At 47.0% G+C, this 15,814-nt stretch overlaps 1 protein-coding gene across 3 annotated transcripts in view; it reads left to right on the top strand.

Annotated features, from left to right (window-relative positions):
* Nucleotides 1-15,814, top strand: part of Myo18b (myosin XVIIIB) — a 246,939-nt gene that overhangs the window by 72,818 nt on the left and 158,307 nt on the right. For all 3 annotated transcript variants that reach the window (XM_013142193.2, XM_013142192.2, XM_063226027.1), the window contains exons 17-20: nucleotides 1,547-1,694; nucleotides 9,035-9,194; nucleotides 11,971-12,154; nucleotides 12,945-13,164. In XM_013142193.2, the coding sequence (XP_012997647.1) occupies nucleotides 1,547-1,694; nucleotides 9,035-9,194; nucleotides 11,971-12,154; nucleotides 12,945-13,164 (712 nt within the window). The remainder of the gene's footprint in view (nucleotides 1-1,546; nucleotides 1,695-9,034; nucleotides 9,195-11,970; nucleotides 12,155-12,944; nucleotides 13,165-15,814) is intronic.

Raw genomic sequence — 15,814 nt, 5'->3', positions numbered from 1 at the left:
TTTTCCTTTTCCCTTTTTTTTCATTTGTTCTTTGCATTTTGGTGTGAAAGTGCTTGGGCTGTGGAACTTCCCAGGTGTGAATCCACTTTCGATGACCTTAGGCACATTGTTTCACTTCTCTGAGTCTCCATTTTCTCATCTCCAAAATGGGAATGATGCCTCCCCGTCACCTCCCATGACAGGGTGGTGCCTGTCAGTGAGACACTGGTCACATAGTTCCTGGAACGGACCGTGTTACACAGCTCACAATTGGCCTTCCCTTGTCACTGGACACCACTGGTCACCCTTCTCATTCCTTGTCTCCCTCTGCCCAGAGTGGGTCTCCAAGCTCATCCTGACACACAGTGAGCTGTACTTATCCTTGCAAAGCCCTCTCCTTCACCAGCCCTGGTGTCTTCCATGTTGTGTCTCTTGGTGGCACCTCTCTGGTTCATTCTCTCCCTACCCACTTCTTCACCTGTGCCTGGCCTTGGAAGGGTCAGGCCTAAAGAGACCACTCAAGACCATTAGTGGGAAGAGTGGTGCAGTCCTCAGGGCCGCTGCTCTGTGGTGTCAGGTGGCTGCCCAGCCATCCATCTCAGCCCTGACATAGAAGGCCAAGCTATGGGCCTGGGATACCTGGGGTGCAGTTGCAGTTCTGTTTCTGGACTCACTGTGTAACCCCAAATGTGTCCCTTTCCTTCTCCAGAGCTCTGAGGGGTATGGATCCATATTCTCAACTATGTGAGCAACTGTCCTGGGGTGAGCAGGACTTTCCTAGCCTTAGCTGTGAAAGCTGTGTATGTGGGAAGCCCTGCGTCCCAAGGAATGCTAGAATGGTCCATCCCTGTCCACATTCCGTTTTCTCCATAACTGCTTAGCACCCTTTTTGGTTGAGCCAGTTCCTGTGGGTCCTTGGATAAGTGCTTGAAACTCCCCAGGCATCTCAGTTTCCCACAAGCAAAATTACAGTTACTTGGGGGGTTACTGAAGATAGTGCATAGGTTTAAAATTCCATGTCTGTGCTATTGAATCAAGTTCACTTTCTCTTCCAAAAATGTTTTTTTGTGAGAACTGGTTTTATTTTTAGATTCATTCTCCAAGATTTTAGTTTGGAAAAATACAAAGAGTTTTAAGAGAAAGGGATGAGGATGGAATCAATCCTTTCAGGTTTGGCAGCACACAAATAGATCAGCTATCTGTGTGTATCCAGAAAGATGCACTTTACTGAAGACTTCTCTTCACTAAATCCTTACTGCAGCCCTCTGAAGAAGGTATTTCTGTTCTCCATTTTGCATAGGAGGAAATGCTGCTCAGATAGGTAAGGTAAGTTGCTCAAGGTTGCACAGAAGTTAAAGACAGAAGCAGGATTCAGACCCCTTAACAGCAGAGCGGTTGTTATAGCTGTGTGGCTTCAATCCCAAATGCCTTGGGGTGAGTGGGAGCATAGGTCTAGGCTAACAGTTAGCACTTGGCTCCTGCCTCATGTCCAGCTGGTGCAAAGAAAGCCCACAGCTGACCTCTCTTGGGATCAGGGCCCTTCAATGTATCTTGGGTTTTTCACCAGGTCCATTTATCTGCTGGAGGAGGTACTGAGGATGCCAAGGGCCTTTTCTGGGTCTTGGATGAGGAGGTCCGGATAGAGGGTTCCCAAGACAGCGTTGTACTTGAGCGTCTGCGTGCAGCCTTTGAGAAGACGGGAGCTGGGGCCAAAGGTAATGGAGCAAGAGTATGGAGGAGGGGGCTGAGTCCAGCCAGGATGTTGGAATCTGTCCATATCAGATGGGAAAGGCTCTAAGAAGGGCTACACGGAGACTGAGAGTATAGAAATATCTATGTGTGTCTGCATACAGTTCCACTCATTTATGCATTCATTAATTCGGTATGTAACCAACGCATTATCAGCCACGGTGGACTGAGTCTTCTATATAGCAGTGATCTGGCTTGGCATGGTCCCTACCCTTGTGGGACAAAGACAATGGTCAGTTTCACAGGTAAACACATATAAGTGCTGTTAGGCTGAGGTTGAACTCTGAAGCATTCCATTGAGCAGATCTGATTTCTTTGGTAGTGACAGGAATGCACATTCTTATACATCTAACAGCAAGCGGAGGGTACAATACAAGACAAGGTGGAGATGCCATCACTGCCCCAGAGCAGTGAGAAGCCAGGAAGGATGTTAGGCAGTGGGAAGTACAGCCATATGGTGTTCTGGAAGGTTGACCCAGGCCACAATGTGAAGACACAGTCGGATGGCAGTTGGTCAGTGCAGGAGAAGCTGGCCTGTGCCAGGGAAGTGTGTAGAATGTAGAGGTGTTTAATAGGTGAAATCCATGCATGGCTTTGGTGATGGGTGCAGGAAATGAAGGGAGATTGAGGCATCAAGTTGGAACAGTGAGATCATAGGGTTTGACAGCTGTCAGCCCAAATTCAAGTCCAGTGTTCTCTCTTTCTCCTGTGTAATGCTGAACAACTCTTGTGGTCTTAGTTGATATACTTTTAAAATGAAGAACGGAGTCATCTTAGTTCCTCCTTCTGCACAATTTCTCCTACAGTTACTGAGGGAATCATACATGTGTAGAGTTCTGTCATCAGCTTAGGTTATTGCAAGGTTTTGGGGGAGGATAGGGTGTTGATGGTGATGAGTATACCCCATTATATGAGCAGTTAAAGGAATACTGTATCCGTTCCACGTAGGGTGGCATGCTCAGAGCTTTAGCTGTACGGTCAGGTAGGACTCTTAAGATCTGGAGGTAGATATTCTTACTGCCAAGATGAGGAAACATCTCAAGAGGGGTGGAGGTGCTTGCCAAGGTCAATCCAGGGGAGGAGTGTTAGAAGGCAGACCAGGCTCATCTGGATTAACTTTTGAGACTCCGATACCACCAGGCATTAAGGAAGGCAAATATGCTTTCAGACTTTATCAGTTCCCACTGGCTTTGGGGACCAGTACAAATGTGGGCTTATTCACTCACAGACATACTCAGCAAATACCTATGGAGCACCTATTGTGAGCAGTCACTGTCCTTGCCAGGCAGATACAGCAGTGATCAAAATAAACAGCTTGCCTCCATGAGAAAAGCAGATGGGGATCTAGGCAAGTCAGTCTGTAGGGAGGAGATGGAGGACCATAATTTTGGTTGAGGTCACTGAGGAACAGCAAAGAAGATGACCAAGGACTCAGCTCTGGGACATTTCAGTGTCAGGGAGTCAGAGACAAGTTCACCAAACCAAGGCAGGAGCCTGAAGAAGAAGGACCAGCGAGGAAGGAGGGAGGCCAGTGAAATATGGCATTGTGGAAGCCACAGAGGAGAGATGTGCTGTATTCAGTGCTGCTGAGGACCCTGGAGGTGTGAGCTGAGGAATCATTGTTGATTTGACCCATAGGCATCATTGGTGACCTAGACAAGTGCAGTCTCGGTGGTATATTTGGGATGAGTATCCAGCTGGAGTGGCTCATGAGAAGTTGGGAAAAGATCTGCTGCCTAGTGAGCCAGCACTAGTAGAAGTGCCCAGCCTATGGTGCCCAAACATTTCATGGTCCTGTGGTCACTAGACCCTGGTCACCAGCCTGTAGTGGCCATTCTATGATGACCAGCCTCTGATGATTATCCTGTGGTAGCCAGTCTATGATGGTGACTATAGTATCATATGGTGACTAGCCCATGGTGATTGCAGTATGGGAACCATTCCATGGTGACCAGGCTATGATAGCTATTCTGTGGTGGCCAACCTATGATGACTGTCCTATTGTGACAATGCTATGGTGATGATCTTATTATATAGTTACCTCTTGTGATCATTCCATAGTGATATTCCTGTGGTATCCATTCTGTGGTGACCATTTTGTGGTGACCCTTTTCTGGTGGCCAACCTGTGGTGATCAGTTATATCATAACTGTCCTATGGTGACCATCTTATGGTGACAGATTTATGGTGGGATTTTATCATGACTATTTGAAGGTGACATTCCATTCTGTGGTAATCATCTTACATTGACCAGTCTATGGTGAATGTTCTGTGGTGACTGTCTTCTGGTTACCAACCAAGACCTCTGTGGGACATTCATGGTAGATTCTTGTGCTCACATAAAGATAGGGTGTTTTAAGAAGCAGCAGTTACAGCACTGGATATCTCCAGCAGCAATCTTAGGGCACCCATACCCAAATTACTCCCAGAGACTTGGCTGTGCATGTGACAGGCCTGGGACTGACTTTTCTGCCATGTGGGAAAACACAGTGTCTGGGATCTGTGGTGGGTTTGGGGGCTCAACAATGTTTTCAAAACATAAGAAAAAATGTGGGTGAAATATACATATGTATACTTCTGTATCAGTAATATTAATGGTATTTGTCTTTATACCAGTGCAGCCACACAATAGAATATACAGACACACAATTTCACTCAGCACATGCATGTGCATGCGTGCATACACACACACACACACACACACACACACACACACACACACAATTATGGAAGAAGAGGCCTGTGAAAGTAGAAATGCCCACTGTCCAGAAAAGCCACACTGTGATCCTAGACCTTTTAGAATAAGGCATCCTAGCACTGGACAGGACCCTGGTGGTGACTGAATTCCCTCTTCCCAGGCTCTGGGGTCTGAAGTATATCTGTCTCATCACCAGATGAAAGAGGGAAAGGGTGGAGGAAGCATCTATATTTGAAGCCTTGGTCTGAATGAGACATTGTGGGCTTCACTGTGCCCCACTGAGGGCGTTTCAAAGGCCTGTCAGGGACACAGCAGCTTCCCAGGACCCCCACAGGTGGCTCTGTTCCAAAGGCTCCTCCACTCCCCAAGTTGCAAAAATGAGTGTGTTTCTGCATTTGATGTGCTCAGGAATGGAGGCAGAGGAGGAACCTCATTTAGATCCCCCCAAACCAGGAGGTGGTCCTGTGAAAAGCCCAGATTTTGACCCATAAAGATCTGGGCCAGGTCATGCTCCATTGCCACACTGCAGTGCGAGTGACTTCTGGGGAGTCACCTTCACTCTGTAAAATGGCACTTGTAGGAATACTGCCTCTGGGGTTGCTGACGTGTGCAAGGAGCTCCTCCTGATCCTGTGAAGAGTCACCCCAGAGAACTTCGCTGGCCCTGTCTGAAGCTGACCCATGGGCAGCCCCTCACCCCTCACCCATTCTGACTCTGTTTATATCCTTTAGAACCTTTTCAGGCTCTGGGATGTTTGTTATTTATTTGCCTTTCTTGCTTTTCATCAGTCTGTCCAAGGGCAGGGCACATTCTGTCTTGCTCACATCTGTGTTCTTACATAGCAGGCCTTCAGGGGACATCTGCCTCCTTTCCTTCCCCTTGCTTGCTTGCTGTGTTCCAGTCAGCTGTGGTTTGAATACTCTTCCCCTAGAAATTTACACAAGAATTTAATCCCCCAACTCTTACATTCATGATACTTCAAGAGTTGAAACTTAATCCGAGTAGTTAGAAGTGGATACTCTGAAAGTGTCAGAGTAGTTTAGGCCACTAGGGTGGGGCCTCCATGATTGAGTCCTGGTGGCTTTATAAGAGGAAGGGAGGTGATACAGATACAGGCCCACCATGATGGGATGTGGACTTGAGGGACCCTACTAGATCCTGTACCATTCTGTTCTGGACTTAATATCTAAAAACTTCTTTAAGTTTGCCTCAGGTGTTTTGTGATAGTAATGAAAGATGGGCTGATACGTAATTGCACTGTAGCTCACCTACTATGCCAAGCCTATTTCTACCTCAAGGGCCATGTAATGGCATTTCCTTCTACCTAGAATGCTCTTGCACTGCATTCTAGCATAATGGGCTTCTTTACCTTCCCTCCAGGCTACGGGCCTCTCTGACTACCTTGAGCAAAATAATATCTTCCCTTTATCTGCACCCTTATCTCCCTCCCCTGTTTCCTCTTCTCCATTGAAGTGGTTGCCATTAGATGGAACACCAGCTCCACAAGGACAGGCTGGGTTGGTGACCTCTGCCAGGCAGCACCTAGAATACCCCTAGTAGGGTAAGGGGTGCACAAAGAGTACCTGACATAGAAGAGATAAAGGTGAAACCTCAGTGATCCAGGACCAAATGAAGTGGGATTCTCAGATGGAACATTGTCTGGATTCAAACTTATGCAAAAGAGACAGAAAGCAGGTTGGCAACAGAAGGCATCTTGTAGGTGTGGCCGGGGCATAAAGGGACTCAGCTGCTGCCTTTGTGGCTTCTTCTTCTTTTTTCATGCAGCACCCCAAGAAGGATGCTTTAAGGCTGTCAGTGCCCAGAAAGAGATTCTGTAACATCCTTTTGTCTCAAACTATGACAGACATATTAATTCAGATATTTTGTTAAAAGGGTTCTTTTCCTCCAAAGCTTTCTGATTAGCTCTGAGTTAATGAGGAAATTCCATCAACCAGAACACTTGGGGATGTTCTGGCTAATTAGGGCTTGCTCTTTATGACCCCTTAGCCTCACCTAATGTACATTTACTGAGTGTCCCCACATTGGCAAGTGAGTTCATTAGGGAGCTGGGAGCGCCCTAGACCCAGAGGAAGTCAATGCTTAGCATTGAAAACTGCAGAGGTGACTTGCTGGGGCCGTGGGTGGCTTGACTGAGGGGTTCAGGCACCTGGGTGAGGTAATAAAGCTGAGTCTCCTGAAAACTCAAGGTTTCCAGAAAAATGCTTTGATGAATAAATTTGTGGTATGAAAACCAACTCCAGGAGAAAGACATGAATGAAAGGAATGAGCAGCCCTGGTCCCTGCAACATGATTTCTGGCACACTTCCCAAGAAATATAGCTTCTCCTGGACTTGACTACCACTCTGGGCAGGGGCAGGCTTTGATGTCAGCTGATTCATATCTGCATCCTGGGCCCATTATGACAAGCTCCTCATCTTTACCAGAGTTGCCTCATCTATCTATTTTTCTTTTCCCCTTCCCTTCCCTCCCTTCCCCTCCCCTCCCCTTCCCTTCCCTCCCTTCCCCTCCCCTCCCCTCCCCTTCCCTTCCCTCCCTTCCCCTCCCTTCCCCTCTCCACCCCTTCTCTCCCTTTCCCTTCCCTTCCTTCTTTTCCCCTCCCCTCCCCTCCCCTCTCCACTCCTTCCCTCCCCTCCCTTCCCTTCCTTTCCCTTCCCTGTCCTTCCTTCATTTTTATTTTGAGACAGGGTCTCACAATATAGTCTAGTCTGGCCTCAAACTCATAGCAGTCCTCCTTTTTCAACTCCTCAAGTGCTGGAATTGCAGGCGTGTGCCACTGTGCCTGGCCTTGATTCATCTTTCTGAAATTCAGTATCATGTTCTAGAAACCAGACCAATGATGGTCATATCACTGACTAAAGGCATTCCTGCCTGGGTGTCCCTTCCAGCAGAGTGGGCACCCTGCCTTGGGCTTAGCAAACATTAATGTCTTTTTTTCTGTATTCCTCCTTTCCACAGGAAGATCCTACTAACTCCCAGCTCTGTGCTAGTTAGAAGGCTTATGACAGATGAATCTCACTTCTTGCTCTCAAGTTGCTTCTAGGCTGCTGGAGGGAGGGCAGCCACATAAATAGATACCTGCGTAGGGACAGCACAGCCATATGTACTAGAGCCTGGTGTGCACCTTGCTTCTTGTGGGATGCTGTTCTTTGCTATTGGGAAGTGACTTCCATGAGGTTAGGGACAACACAGCTCTAAAAGGTTAATAGGAGGCTCTTGAGGCAGTGACACTTCACTTAACTAGAAATGATCATTGATGATAATTTCAGTTATCCAGAACTTAGAGGTGATCCGGGAGTGGGCACCAAGAACCTCTGTTCAGCCAGGCAGGTAGCAAAGTCAATGCTCTTTTTTCATGGAAGTCTGTAGGTTCTTCGACTGGGTGTGTTTTGCAAAGAGTTCCAAGAAATTCAGGTCCCTAGTTTCTAAGATCATTAGAGTTTAGAGATAACAGACTAGGTCTTGAGAGAAAGTCTCAAGACCCTCATGCATGTAGGCCCATGGACAATAGCAGGGAAGAAAACTTAGTAAAGTCGTGAAGAAGAGACATAAGAATCATCCAACACTATCTTCCTAATAATAATTGGTCTGGGGTGATTTAGGAAGAGAACAACTCTTCCAAATGTGGAGACACAACCTGAGAGCATCACAATGGTTAGAGCAATGTAATTAATAATCAGCAGTTTATTTATGCATTCATTCCACAAGCACTTCTGGACTCTGCGTGTGCCAAGCATGATGCTGGGCATTAGGGGTGTGGAGGCTAACATGTGTTATTGCAGAGTATCAGTACAAAGTGAAATGCAGTCGGTAACAGTGACAGCCGCTACTGCTGAGTGAGTACTGTGTGCAAGGCAGCGTACTGAAGTATTTCACACAAATTATCCTCAAGGAACCGTGTACTACCATGGGAAATTTGTGTTGTTTAATCTCCATTTTGCCAAGGAGGAAGCTGAGGCTTAGCGACTTAAGTAGCTTGGTCCCTTGTACAGCACAATCAATGGCAGGGAACTAGATTTCCTCTACTTATAAACCCAGGCCCATTTATTCCTGTTACCCTTATTCTTGCTATAAGTGTGAGCCAAAAGCTCCTGAGAGTGTGCTATACTTTTATTTGGTTGAGAATATTCAAGGCAATTTTAGGTGGCATATGAATCAATACTTCAAAAATATTAATAACTATTTATTTCCATACATATTAGAAAATAAATCTAGGTTGTATATCAAACCTGCAATATTATGGTGCTTTTAAAATGAACGTACTTATACTTATAAAAATAATGACTTGAAGAAAACATTAAATAAATCACAGCCTAGGTGATACATGGATACACATAACAAAATTTATGAAGAATATATGTGCTAATAATGCTAGGGTCAAACAAGTGTCCTGGGTTTCAGAAAGCAAAGAGGAATAGAATTCATTCACTTTGGAAATAATGTGTTCAATTCACTATTGCAAGAGAAATGTAGGCATCTTGAACTGGTAACGTTTGCTGTCTAGAAAGACTGTAAAATGGAAACTGTTCTTGGGGATACCAGCTGGTTGCTGAGTGTCCCCACCATTCATGCCACTGTCTGTGCTTTCAGGGATCTCTGCTCTGCGGACCTGTGAGCAGCCCCTCCAGTGTGAAATTTTCCACCAACTTGGACAGGACCCCGTGCGCTATGACCTCACGGGTTGGCTGCACAAAGCCAAGCCCAATCTCTCGGCCCTGGATGCCCCCCAGGTTCTGCAGCAGTCAAAGAGGTGAGCCAGGCCAGAATGGGTGGTGGGATGAGGCATTTGGGGTCCTTCAGTTCCATGCCTACTGAGACTCCTAAGCCCCAACAACTGGTCTATAGAGGCTAGTCGGGGACCCCTCTCTCCCGTAATTGACTACAGAGCTGTGATGTGGAGTGGTCCAGGTGTCCCCCCCAAGCCAGAGCAAATCAAGCCGAGGAGAAAAATTGCCTGTCTGGGGAGGTGGCACAAAAGCTAAAAAAGCCATGACTTCTTACTTTTGGCTTTTTGCCTTTCATTAAGTATCTGAGAGATGTGGCTGGAACAACTTTTATGGACCTCCTAGAACTTAGGGGGTCATAAAACTGAAATGACACGTTTTGTAGCATTATAAAAAGCTCACATGTCCCCTGGCCACTGGTCCCAGAAGAGCAGGCAGTGATCATGCCATTGCTTCAGAGTTAATGGAAAATGCTTCTTTTATGTGTAAGTCTAGCATGCTTTCCAGGTGTGGTGCTGGGAACCTGCAGGAGTGGAACTTGGAAACAAGTAAAGGAGGTGGTGGTGTCCTGCATGGTCAGAAGGGTAGAAGGGTGAGGAAGAAACATTTACTGACTGCCCCTTATGGGCTTGGCGTTAACATTAGTGCTTTTTAAATAGCTTACAAAGCAGCACTGTACCTTAGCCCCATTTTATAGATGTGAAAATAGACGCCCCATGTGAAAATAGACGCCTCTAATCACACTGAGAGTGTAATACATCTTGAGTCTGCGTGATCCTTGGAAAAATCCTCAGTAAGCTATGGACCCAGTTAATTGCAAACCCCAAATCTAGGAGGGCTGGGGAACACAGTTTCTGCAGTGAGATCAAGGCAGGGGTGAATAAAAGAAAGGTTAGCAAGCTCGCAAAGGATAACAGGGAACCAGAGCCCCTGAGTGACTGTGGGCAGTCTCTTTCCTCTGGATTATTTTTGCTCCCTCCAGCATAAGATAAGAGTTGGAGCAGACAAAAGATTCAACAGCTATAGTATCACATTGGAGTCAGGCAGATGTACAAATTCTGCTTCTGTCTCTTTCTAGCTACATGACCTAGGCCTCAATTTCATCAGCTGGAAATTGATGGTGATCCCAAGCTTTGATGTTTGATATGAGACTTGGGTGATGTTTGGTAGCAGATAGCTTATTAGGGAGCCTGGTTCATACAAAACTCTCAATGCCCTTCTTGTAAATTTCCTTCTTACTTTAAAATCATTTGGCTCAGTCTGAGTGAGTTAGGGAAGGGTAAAGCAAAACTTTATGGATCAGATGACATTCCCAGGTGAGCCATGTATGAAGTCTCAGCTCCATGAGAGTGGGCAGAGGAGCACGGTGCATTTGGAGTAAACCCCATCTGAACACATTACATGTGATCCATCTGTAAGGCCAAGGCGATTTTAGAGAATAAACAGCACTTTTTAGGAGAGGGTGGCACTGTGGCCAAGAGCCCCAGATCCCCCAGGAATATGTGCTCAACATTCTGTTTCCTAGACCCCAACTGAACCACTATGGACCTCAGGGACTTGCATTGCTGGGAAGCTTTCTTGGCACCAGGGTTTGAACTCACGACCTTGTGCCTGTCAGGCAGGTGCTTAAGCCACCAAGCTAAATTGCCAGCTTGGGAAGCTTTTTTAAGTAAGGCTCTTAAGTATACTCAAGTTTCAGAACTGTTGTTTTCTGTCCAAAAATCTTTTATTGTGTTCTTGAGGACCCGAGGCCCCTAGGAATGAACAAGTGACTTGGTGCGGGTCACATGATAAGCTGAAAACAGAGGTTTCAGTCAGCCTCACCGATACAGCAGCCCGTACACAGAGGTCAGGGCCGCAGGTGTGAAGCAGTCTTCTTGGGTCTGTGGGTGGGCTTCACACTCCCTGCCTTGGCGTGATCTCAACTTCTCCACAGGAGGGCTCGTGCTTCCTATGTATGCCCTCAGCACCCTGCCGGACTTGCGTTGAGTGTCCCTGTGACCAAGCCTTTGTTAATCCTTGAGCATATGCCACACCTTTAACCCACTTTGGGCCCCTTGGAGAGTACTTGTTTCCTCAATAGGGACTGGGGAAGATGGATAAAATGTCTTCAGAATTGGGGCTGGGAGCAGGACATGGACTTTGAGGGAATGATGAGAGATGCCTGAGTGTTTCACGGGAGGCGGAGAGGAGGGCAAAGTCCTTTTCTGGGCTAGAAGAGAAGGGAAGAAAGGGTTTTCTAGCTTGCTTTGTCTTTTTTTTTTTTTTTTTTGCTCAAAGAAGAGGCCAGACTAGCTGGAGATGATCAGAGCAGACCTTTATTAAGGAGCTGGCTGCCCTTGCCATGTGAGAGTCAGTCCGTTGCAGAGCTGCTATGGGAATCAATGCTATTACCTTTGCATGAGGCTGGGGATTTTATTGGCATTAATCTTGCAGCTCCATTCACTCCATTCACTCACTGGAATGCACTGTAAGGGCCTACTGTGTACTAGACAAGTTCTAGGGACAGTAAAGATAGCAGTGCCCTCTAAGGTGGCACTGACCAGTTCAGTAGGATTGGTGCAGAAGGGAAAAGCTGGTGGTCAAGGATAGTGCACTCGTTGGTGGGAGGGAGGGAGGTCGGGAGGGAGTTGCTCGCACTTGCCATTATGAGAAGTCTCCACTGGCAGAAAGAACTTTGAGCAAATGAGTAAGAACAGGAAGCAAGGAGGCATGATCCTTTCATTCACCACTCAGGGGAAGGGCTCCCTAAGTGGTAATGAAAGGATCCCTTGAGCCCTTTCTCTTTCCCTCCTACACCAGGGAGGAGCTGCGAAGCCTCTTCCAAAGCCGGGCCAAGCTGCCACCTGTGTGCCAGGCTGTGGCAGGCCTGGAGGGCACCTCCCAGCAGGCCCTGCACAGGAACCGTGTGGTGAAGAGGACATTTGCCAGTGGCCTTGCCTCAGCCAGGAGGAGAGCTCCGTGCTCCCAGATCAAGCTGCAGATGGTGAGTGGAGCCTGATTTTCCAGGTTACAGATCCTCACATCCTCTGGGGTGGGACATCTACCTCAGTCACTTGGTGCCTTCCTAGCAACCTGAGAAAGGCATACTTGATGCTTGTCTGAGGAGATAATGGGTGCTCTAGGGCAGAGATAAACTTGATCATGGCCATGGGCTGGGAAATAGTTAAGCCAAATCTGAGGCCAAAGCCTTAACTGCTTGGTATTGCTGAGGGGCATGGGGCGTACCCAGGAGTCACATATGCCTTCTTGGCTAGGGTGATGAGTACCAGACTGTCTGCATTGCCTCTCCCACTAGGAGGCTGTCTCTTTTTGGAGATAGGCAGCAGGGTCCAGGACTAGATATGCATATGTTACATAGATCTAGAACATTATCAAATGATTGGTCAATTGTCAGGCTGAACCCAAATGAGAACAGGCTGAATCATTGTATGAATACATTTTGGAAAGAATTCCCATAGCATATTACAATGAAAAACCCTCAGAACTCAGTTCTGAGTTCTAGCCCCAGCATTTCCATGGGTGGTCTGTGTGCCTTGGAGCCACTGACTGGCCATTCCATGCCTCACTCTTTCCATCTAGCTGGGGGGGGGTGTTATAAAGTCCCCTTATTCCTCATGAGTACACATCAAGGTGGAGGTGAGATGACCTTGGTGTAGCACTTAAGGGCCCTCAGAGGTGCACAGGCCAGGCTGAATGTATGTGTGAGGAGAATCCAGGACCCTGTCTGTCTCCCTGTGAAAGCAGACCCTAATGTCCTCTCTCCGTGGTCCTAGGATGCACTGATCAGCTTGGTGAGACGGTCTCAACTGCACTTCATTCACTGTCTTGTGCCAACTCCAGCAGTGGACAACAAGGGTGGGCAGGGGGCTTTGCCACCACCATTCGCTGGAGACCAGCTTGGGGCAGGCAAACCCCTGGCCGCAGACATTCCAGCACTGAGAGTCCAGCTTGCGGGCTCCCACATCTTGGAGGCACTGCGTCTGCACAGGATAGGTAAGAGACACCTGGGAATCTGATCTCTGAACCTGGGACATGCTTGTCTACCAGTGACAGTCAAGGGACCCAAGTACTAACTGTATACTGGGAGCTGTTTGCACCCCTGTGAGGGAGAGGCTGCATTCAGCCTTGAGAATTGAAGGGACTTGCCCAAGGTCGCACTGCTGGGATTTGGCATGGATTTGGACAAGAGCTTGTGTGATTTCTGGAATTGGTTGCATGCTCCTCAAAGGCTAGGGCTGTGTATGCCATCTTCATCTGTCTTGGGTAGAGAGCAGACTTTCTACAGTGAGTAATCATTTGATGTTCTAGATGCTTGATTTAGTTTGAGAGATCACTGTGATCACAGAAAATAGTAATTTGAGGAAGGCATAGATCATATAGGGCTGCAGCAGGTACACAGACATCTACAGGAGGAAGCTTTCTGTTCTTGGGAGATTGGGGAAGCCTCCTAGAGGCTATAAAACCCTAAATGGATCTTGCTGTGTAATAAGGAACTCCTGCCAGGAGGTAGGAGGGAGAGGGAACATTAGGCAGAAGAATCAGCAGGTACCAAGGAGAGGAGGTGTAGAAGAACCCAGATTTTCAGGGCGGTATTCAAAATGCATGGGGAATTATGAGAGGAGGCTGGTGCCTCCACTAAGGAGGGCTGTAGGTGCTTTTTCTGGGCACTTGGCTTTCACTGGGTCATTTGACCAACGATGGAGGTTAGAGGCAACAAGAGCTCTGACCAAAGAAAGGAAGTTGTCCGGTCTGTAGTTGACTAGCAAGTATATACCTATAGTTCCCACCATTGCTTAATCTTGAGAGTTGTGTTTGATCTTAAACCTCCCCATTCTTTTCTGCCTCTCAGCCCCCAAAAGCTGCCATGATTCCCCCTCCCCAACCAAAAGAAATGACCCGGCATAGCCAGTCTCTCTGCAAAGGATGGTGTGACTGGTGCTGGTGGGAGTTGCAGGTGGGCAGCTGTTAATATCTCCGTGGTCACTAACACCTCAGCTTGTGATTGCCACACCATCTCCCAGGTTAATCATGGAACCCTGGCACAGAGTATTTGACAGAGAGGCTAGGAGCGGCTAAAAGCAAAGCTAAGGTTCAAACTCCCCTAGCATATCATTGATTTTTCCACCCCTTTGTGTAGCTATAGGCAGAGAGAGACAGGTAATGTCACAGGGGACGAATGAGATGGTCACAGCCAGCAGCTCAGCTCGCAGTTAGCAGTTAATCGATTCCACCCAGTTGGGGAGCAGGAAGCACGGGCCATTGCAGGCTCCCTGGTCTGCTGTCCCATTAGCACCTCAGTGTGTATGCTTAGGTTGGGGTATCTCCTTCCTCACTATGGGGGCTGCGCTTGCTGTAAACATGGCTCAGCCCAGCTAGTGTGAGATTCCCAGTTGAGTAAAGGGTTGGTATCTCATGGTAGAACTTCACAGTTTCTGTCTGCCAGACCTGATTTGTTTCCTCTTTGTTTCCCCCATTCTAAGTCATTTCTCTCTTTCACACCCACATAAGCTATATTTACCTGAGTACATAGATACATATATTAAATATTTATGTATTTGAATTCATGCCTGTATTACATATACATTTATAAGTGAATGCATAATGCACAAAAACATATGCTATTTATTGAGTGCCTATTGTGTGCCAGGGACTTCTTGTTATGTATACTAAAAGAGGTCATTGTGACAAAGTTCTTAGAACAGTGCCTGGCATACAGTCAATTTTTCAAATCTGTGGGCTCCACATCTGTGAGTACAGCCAGCCTAGGATCAAGAGTGTCTGAGAGAAGATTATGTCTGTAGTGAACATGTACAGACTTTTCCCTTGTTCACTAATTCACTGTTACCTACATAATGTAGTACAACTATTTACATAGCATTTGCATTGCATTAACTATTATAAGTTATCTAGAGATGGTTTAAAGTATATGGGAGGATGTGCAGATGCCGAGGGATGACTCTTTAGTAAATGCTTATTAAACATTACCTGTGCTGTAGTCTGCAGGGCACAGCTCCGACTGTCACCAGCTGTGTGACCCCAGGCAAGTCACTAGAGCATGCTCCCTTTCTGCTCCTGTGCTTGCCAATGCTGGGTGGTTTAACAAAGGAATTAAACTTAGGAGAGTCACTGGCTGTGGAAAGCACATAGTACACCTTAGCCATTTCACCCACATTGACATCAGATGTCACCTTTCCAGTGACCGTGGATGTAAGGATACATCTTATTACTTTCATTTGTCAGATGAAGAAATTAAATCACCCAGAGGTGTCATCTTTTGTCCCTGGTTACAGGGATACTAAGGACAGAGATGAAATGTGAACCCAGCAGTGAGACCTAAAGGAACAGTGCAGGGTTGTAACCTCTTAGATCTCTGTCTTTGTGCTGTCCACATTCTCCAGAGCTGGCTTGAGAGCCTTTTCCTATCCTCGAAGACTTCTCAGATTCTTGCCACATCTGTTATTGCTCTTCTTGATTTATGTGCTTGAGTTATTGTAGAGTCTCGAAATCAGAGTAAAATGCCCCCCAGACCTTCTCCAGTTGAAACACTTGCAGGATCTTTCTGTAGCAGCAGAGCCTCTGCTGTGTTCCTTACACCCACGGAGAAGCTGGGTGTAAGCTTCTACACAGGTCCCTCTGTGCAGTA

This window comes from Cavia porcellus, unplaced genomic scaffold (assembly GCF_034190915.1).
Source record: "Cavia porcellus strain 051 isolate PalLab524CR breed Dunkin Hartley unplaced genomic scaffold, mCavPor4.1 scaffold_16, whole genome shotgun sequence".
In the NCBI taxonomy this organism is placed as follows: Eukaryota; Metazoa; Chordata; class Mammalia; order Rodentia; family Caviidae; genus Cavia; species Cavia porcellus.
The sequence above is the reverse complement of the archived record's forward strand: the minus strand, read 5'-3'. Positions and strand labels throughout refer to the sequence as shown.